Source organism: Platichthys flesus, chromosome 16 (assembly GCF_949316205.1).
Source record: "Platichthys flesus chromosome 16, fPlaFle2.1, whole genome shotgun sequence".
Classification (NCBI taxonomy): domain Eukaryota; kingdom Metazoa; phylum Chordata; class Actinopteri; order Pleuronectiformes; family Pleuronectidae; genus Platichthys; species Platichthys flesus.
The window spans coordinates 3441315-3448450 of record NC_084960.1 but is presented as its reverse complement, the minus strand read 5'-3'; the positions used below and the strand labels follow the sequence as shown (position 1 = coordinate 3448450).

At 48.8% G+C, this 7136-nt stretch overlaps 1 protein-coding gene across 2 annotated transcripts in view; it reads left to right on the top strand.

Moving 5' to 3' along the window:
- The first annotated feature begins 2024 nt into the window (after window positions 1-2024).
- tnrc18 (trinucleotide repeat containing 18) overlaps window positions 2025-7136 on the top strand; it is a 43691-nt gene continuing 38579 nt past the window's right edge. For both annotated transcript variants that reach the window (XM_062407647.1, XM_062407646.1), the window contains exons 1-2: window positions 2025-2150; window positions 3746-4078. In XM_062407647.1, coding sequence (XP_062263631.1) covers window positions 3871-4078 — 208 coding nt within the window. In that variant the 5' untranslated portion in view covers window positions 2025-2150; window positions 3746-3870. The remainder of the gene's footprint in view (window positions 2151-3745; window positions 4079-7136) is intronic.

The window sequence follows — 7136 nt, the reverse complement described above, 5'->3', positions numbered from 1 at the left end:
ACCGCCTCGGATTTTTTTAATCAACATTTTTTGCAACTATGTAACACAGGGCGGGTCAGATCAAAAGAAACGCGTGGATCCTGGTGATAAAGGTGCAGGAGCAGGGGGGGGGGGGGGGTCAGAGCCCCAGGTCTGACCCCCCCCCCCCCCCCTCCCCCCACCACCCACCTCCTGCATCTCAACAGAATGGCTCTAACTGTAAACCCCACTTTCCCTCCTCTTCTGATGCAAATCCACATCTTTCCCTCGGCCGGCCTCGGCCACATTGTGCCCTGGACACATCCAGTGTTCCTGCACATACAGTGACTGCTCGGGGGCAACTTGCACAGAGAAGGCCCGGCTGCTACTCCTCGGTTAGAAAGTGTGGGCGAATCAAAACTGAAGGTGACCACAATGACAAGTCGCAGTAACGTTCATGCCTGGTATATGAGAGAGGGGATCATTCCTGGGGGTCCACTTTAACATAGAGGGTTAGGCCTCACTGTATTTTATAGAATAAAGAGCAGGTCTCTTCATGTGGTCTCTCCCTCTAAATACTTCAATCCTTTATTGATGGAAGAAATTCAATATAACAACCCAAGTACAAAGTAGAAATAGAACTGTATATATGAGACTTTCTCTTGAGTTTCACATATGAAGAACACACTCATATCAACTCAGAAATCCCCAGAGCAGTCCGGTGAGGCGCAGCAGACAGGAGGCAGAACATCAAGGATTATCTCTGCTGTGGAGATCATGTATTGTTTTGTCAGATTTGTTGATGTCATCCTGAGATAATTGTCTTGTTTTTGTGTCCTTCAGCTTTGGTCTGTTGCACATTATAGTTCCATTATGTCTCAGAGCTCGGACTTACCGACCTACGCCTAAAGCATTATGTGTTATTATGAACTGGTTTTGCTAACGAGGGCTAGCTGGCTAACGTTAACACTGTTCCTTTGTAACTGGGACAATATCTATTCAGGTAATTTGGGTGTGACGTCACCCAAACGATTCTGAACTCCGAGGTGTGATGCAACGCGGCATAAGCGTCATCAACATCCCTCTTTTTGCCCCCCACCTTTCCTCTCTTCCCCTTTTCCCTCCCTTCACCTGTTGAGGCAGACGGACACTGGTTCCAGAGCCTCCTTCCAGTTGATGAGTTGTTTCTCTCCACAGTCATCAAAGTGCTGCTCATTGTGGGAACTGTTCAGGTCTTGACCTTGTGACGTTATGATTCGGCTCTTATAATGTAACTGAATTTGAAAACCTTTTATTTGAGTTCACTCCTTTTTTTTTAGCCTTGGACTTTGTGTAACACTTTGTATACTTGTTTAGAGAAGTGCTTGTAATACAAATAAAGTTATTATACATCACTCCTGGTGAATCCTCTCAATTTGCAGGTAAGCTCATTCAGACATTATGCAGGTGAAAGTCTGGAGCCTCTCCCACAGACCCCCCCCCCCCCCCCCCCCCCACGGGGACAATGTAAGGAGATTCTCTGGAGTTCAGTTCATGTCCGAAGGCTCTAAACTCCACATCAACAAAAAAACAAGTGCAACATTCCTGCGGGGTCACAACTTGCCCACACTTTGTTCTCCCCCCAATTACAGAGCGTCTGTGCTAATCATGGTGGAGTTGGGGTGGGGGGGGGGTTAGGGCGGCGGGGCCCCCGGGCTGGTTGTGATCGCTCCGTCCTGCAGGGGAGAAACGAGGGGACCTTGAAACGGATCAACCTTCTTGCTCCATAATTGGTTTTATACTTCTGGCGAGGGGCCAGTGTTGTTTTTTCTCTAACCACTAGGGACCCTTGATGGACACTGCGGCTGGCCAATCAGAGGGCGGCGCTGCGACTCTCACAGGGCTGGGCGGTAGTGGTGGAGTTGTGTGTCTGTGTGAGTGTGTCTGTTGGGGTGGGGGGTGTAGAGAGGGGGCGGGGCGTGAGAAACAATGCTGGGCTTCATAGCTGAGTTTTCACGGACGCGTCGCGAGCTTTTCTCTCCCCGCCCCCCCCACCCCACACACACAACTTCTCCCCCACTTTACCTCCGGACCAGCCTGTGATGGGTCGCTCCGCAGCTCCACGCAACCTGCGCCCATTTTAAACAAGCGTTTGCGTGTTTTTTTTTTTAAAAGCTCCTTCCCCCTCTTTTTGGTTTTGTTTCTCCATTCAAGTAAGAAACACTTCGGCGGGTTTGTTGTCTCGTTGTTGTCATTTCTTCACGCTAACTTGTTGTTTTTCACACATAATCCAGGTTGTGAATGTGCGTGAAAAGGGCGCGGAAGGTTCGCTTTGTAGTTTTTTGTTTGTTGGTATTTGTTTGAAGAGAAACACGCAGACTTCCGAGACGTTTCCTCCGCGAAAGTTTTTTCGCAGCGTCGTTAGAGGAACCGTGGAAAAGTTTGAAACGTGGCGGAGACGCGGGGCTTCTTCCTCCGCCTCCAGCAGCAGCAGCACCACCGCCGCCGCATGGCGCTCCGCCGACCGGCCGCCTGGATCACTGCCCCTCCGGAGAGTCCTCCACAGCGGCCACAGGCGACACGAGCGTCCGCTGTGTTTTCTTTATAATGGAGGAAAAAGGAAAGAAGCGTTTATTGTGGTTCTTCTAACCGAGCCTTCCTCCACCTCCCGCCCGCCTGGATATCACGAGTCACCGCTGTTGTGTGTTCGCTTCCAGCCTCTTGTTGGAGGTTAACTCGCCTTTTTTCTTGTTTTTAACTTTAATCGGTTTGAATCGCTTTTGTTTATTTTTCGTGCAAATGCGAAAAAATCACAACAAACACTTCGGAATCTCCCGAAAGACCTCGAATCTAAAAACCTCTTTGGATAAAGTCTCGATGATTTTATCACTAAAAGTTTCATTTTGTGTTTTTTGAATGTTTCTCGTCTCCCAGGATTTGTACTTATTTATAATCAGAAAACGAGTAAAATCAACAATTTAACAGATTCTACAAACTGAACAATCCGTCGAGTAATTCTGTAAAATGTGTTTAATTTAATATCTCACATCTTTGTCGATATCTCGATTTAAAAACGTGTTTTTAAACTCGAGTGCTCACGGGGCTGGTTTCTGGTTCCTCTCCCGGGCAGCACCCGTGTCCACTGGCGAACTAACCCGGACTAAATTCGCCTCTGCGGGCAACAGAACACCGCGAGCCCCGCTGATTAACGATGCAGGTTTATGCGACCTTATTTATTTTTAACCCGTTTGAAATTTATATGCGATGCGCCCTCCAGTATTTATGGTGTATTGGTTTACAGCCCGGCCCATCGCCTCCATTGCTGGTTTATGGTTTAGACTAAAAACAATCTTGATGGTCAGATATTTAAAATAAGGGAGAATAGATTGTTAAATTTTCCCCGTTAAACGCGTTTTCCGTTGCGGGGTCGCTCGGTGTTTTCACGGCCGGGGCAGAGCAGCCAGCTTGCCGCCTCTCTCCTGCGAGTTTCCCCGGGAAGCGGAGCCCCGAAGCGGCCGCCTTGCAGCCGGGGAGGAGGAGGAGCGGTTCGACTCCGCTGAAACCCAAACCACAATACCGTGGATATAAGTTAAACCTGGATCAAGACCCGCCGTTCGGATGCATTCGCGGGACCTCGTCTGTGCCCTCCTATCGAGCAGATTCGACTCGGGGTTTAGTTTTTGAAGTGGTTTTCCAAACTGCGTCATTGCGCGTTCGCGGCCGCTTGTTCGCCTGAAACCCGAGAAATCCTCCAAGTGTTCGGAACAGTTCCCTGAGAATCACGCCGCTTTGCTCTTGTGTTTTCCAGGTCAGCAGGATGGCTGAGAGGGAGCCCGGGTCGCCTGGGGAACTAAAGACATTATTATAGCCGACGCTGTCTTTTTTTCGGAATACGGGGACAATTTCTTTTTATAACTTTCCCCTGTGTGGATAATGGATGGCAGAGATTTCGGACCTCCCCGATCCGTCCACGTACCACCTCCGTTGTTGGCGGGGCTCGCAATGGAGTCTCACCGACTCGGAGCAGCAGCCGCCGCCGGGAGGATCCCTCCCTCGCCCGGTCACTTGGGCGCGAGTCATCCGCCGCCTCTCCACCCTGGAAAATTCATGCCATCGGCCATTAACCTCCATCCACACCACAGTGAGTACAACACCTGACACCAGGTCGCTTTACCGCCGGTGCCACCGGAGCACAACCCGCCGTTTATCAATGATTAACTTGGAATAACGCTGCGCCAAAAATGCGCACGGTTCGCGGCACAGTGTGCGGTCATCGTGTCGGTGCAGTGGGAACCGAGCCCCCGGTGGAGCGGGGACAAGTTCCCCATGTGAGAGTGTGTAAAGACCGGGGTAAAGATCCTCGGCGAGGGTGCACCAGGCGGGTTGTCGGACACACCACCGGGCTGTGTGGATGTTGTTGCGGCAGGTCATGGTGCAGTGGTTTTGGATTGCATGTGGAGCATCACACCCCCAGTGCAGGTTGTGTGTGTTTGTGTGTGTGTTCCCGTGTTTGTGAGAGTGGGGGGTGGTGATGTTGTGACCTTGATGACGGACCACTTCTTCCCCTGCTGGGGTAATTTGCCGGAGTGTTCGTACGAGTGAGGAATGGCTGTGGCTCCGGTTCTAGTATCTGAAGTGATGAAGCTGCTCCTCGGGAACGTTTGGCAAATGGTCGATGCTGTTTTCTCCTTGCGTTTGTGTAAATTGTGTTGGACAGTCCCTGCTGCTCCGGGTGGATCCAGGGCCAGTGTGGGGAAACTGGTTTGTGTATTTTTAAAATGAGCAGATCAGGTGCAAGGAGGAGAACTTTGATATGTTTGGCCATTAAATAAAAGGTGTGGCATAAAACACAAACTGGCTCCCTTAAGAAAAACCTCCATGTGTTTGTTTACATCACTCCACTGTGTGTGTTTGTGTGGGATTGTGTGTGTAGTAGCACGTTGGATGCAAGGTGGATGATCTGGATGTGTTGGCCATTAAAGAAAATGTGTGACATAAAAAAGGCAGAGGGAAAACCCCCATGTGTTTGTTTACATCCCTCTACCTGTGTGTGTCTGTGTGTGTGTGAGTGTGTGACCTGGCTTCAGTCAGTTAATGTTATTCCCTGCAGAGCTGCTGGTGATTTTTCTTTCCCTTTACTGCCTTCACACTGAGCTCTGTTCCTCCTTTTAGTAATGGCAGTCTTAAAATAACACTGTGCTAAAAAAGATAACAGTGAATGTTTGCATACAGTTTTGTGGTCCGTCAGAGGGGGAAGTCGGAGCTGGTCAGGGTTCAAATATGCTGTTTGTTCGACCGCCTCTTTTGGAAAATGGAAAGTCTGACACACACCATCATCGGGTTACTTACATCTCCGTGAAGCTGCAGGCGCAGATCAAATTACAGTTTCTAGTTGCGGGTTTCTTTTCAGAGGTAAACCCCCGAAGATGATCATATGGAGCTGAGTCTGTGTTCCCCAAGTCCTCGCCGTTCAGCGTGGGTTCAATGCCGTGCTTGTCTTTCGGGGTGTGGGGTACAGAAGGTCTAGTAATTGAGGTGGTGCAGGCAGGGGCAGGGCTGTGATGAAGCGTTAATTTGACACACTGGCAGAGCCTACACACACTCCACTCACACAAACACATGAAAAGCTGTCAGAGATGAAAATCAGCTCGCAGCAGGGAGGGTAAGGATGACTGACGGATGTTCTGGTAAAGAGACGTGCGAGGGCACAGCAGATTTATGTGCCTCCAGAATAACGTGGAGAGGTTTTTTAGGTGAAATGATGAGAGATTTGGGTTTCACCCTGCAAACAGTATTTGCTGGTTAAACCGTCTTTGCAGCAGGAGCAGATTCGCTGGGACGATGTTCTTCCATTCTCCCTCCTGTGGTTCTGAAACAAGCTGGAAAACTGCTTGTGGTGTGTGTGTGTATGTGCAGAGACATGTATGTGTGGGACAAGTCTATGTGGTGCGGGGCGGGGGGAGCAGTTGTGAAGTAGAATTGACCCCGGCCACTGTTCCAGCCCAGATTGTATGTTTAAACAGTCCTTTTTAAAATGGGCTGCATTTTATTCTGCCCACACACTGACCCTCTCACTCCCCGACTCTCATCTCCCCTACGCACACTCACTGCCTCCACCCACTGAAACACACCACTGTACGACACAGGTCATTTGGCTTTATGGCGCTCCTCAAAATCAAATCCCCACACATCACATTCATCAAACCCGGCTGAGATCTCGGTCCCATGCTTGTAATAACACCACACAGGCCTGTTTCGTGATAATTACTCAGCAACCGCAAATGTTGATAATGTTCCCATTTAATTGCAACGAGCAGCATGATTCCATCGCTCAAGGAGCCGGTGTGCAATCAGAAGAGCCGAGACCGCCCTGCTGCTGCTGTTGTTTACATGTGTTGGAAAAGATCTCCACATCTTCTGCACAGTTGTGTTTGGCTGAGCTCTTGATAGCAGGGTTCACCGTTAATGGCTGCCAGCACACACCTATTTCCCAGGGGTCTCACTTAATATCTATTTTAGTTCACTTTTAATAGGATCTCCACCTAATTTAATGAGTAAAGTCTCTTATTTCCACACGTCCAGATGTGTGTGTGTGTGTGAGAGAAATATTGACATTAGTTTCAAATGCATTGTGAAGCTGCAAATAGATTGTGTAAGTTTGTGCTGCTAGGGCCTAAAGGGGATCCTGTGTAAAGACATCATTTTATTACTCTTTGTTTAGCATAGGTTTATATATTAACACACAATAAGGTCTGAGTCCCGCTTTAAGGATGTTAAATGGCCATGAATGGTCCTCTGTCTACTGGAGGTCTGCCGGTGCCTCATCACCAGATTGAGGCCATCTGTCCTCGTCCCTCCCTCTCGCATCCAAGAGCAGCGGAGGTAGAACCGTCTGAAACGCGCCTGCACCGAGGAGACGAGGCCACAGATGCTTTATTTTCAAAACTGTTCTTTTCTGTCAAAGGCTCATGTTGCTGTACATTTTTTTTTTAAAACTGTATCAGGAATCTAGGGATGAGCAAGGAGTTTTCCTGTGAATGGAATTTTTGCTGCCAAATACATTGCATTGCGTTATTTAGTTATCACTTCACGATCAAATTGTGTGCAGCATCACTTTAAATGGATTTTGGCAAATTAACTAAGTTCTTATCTCTTTAAACAAACAAAGTCTCATGGCCCCAGCTGCAGGACAAGTAAAA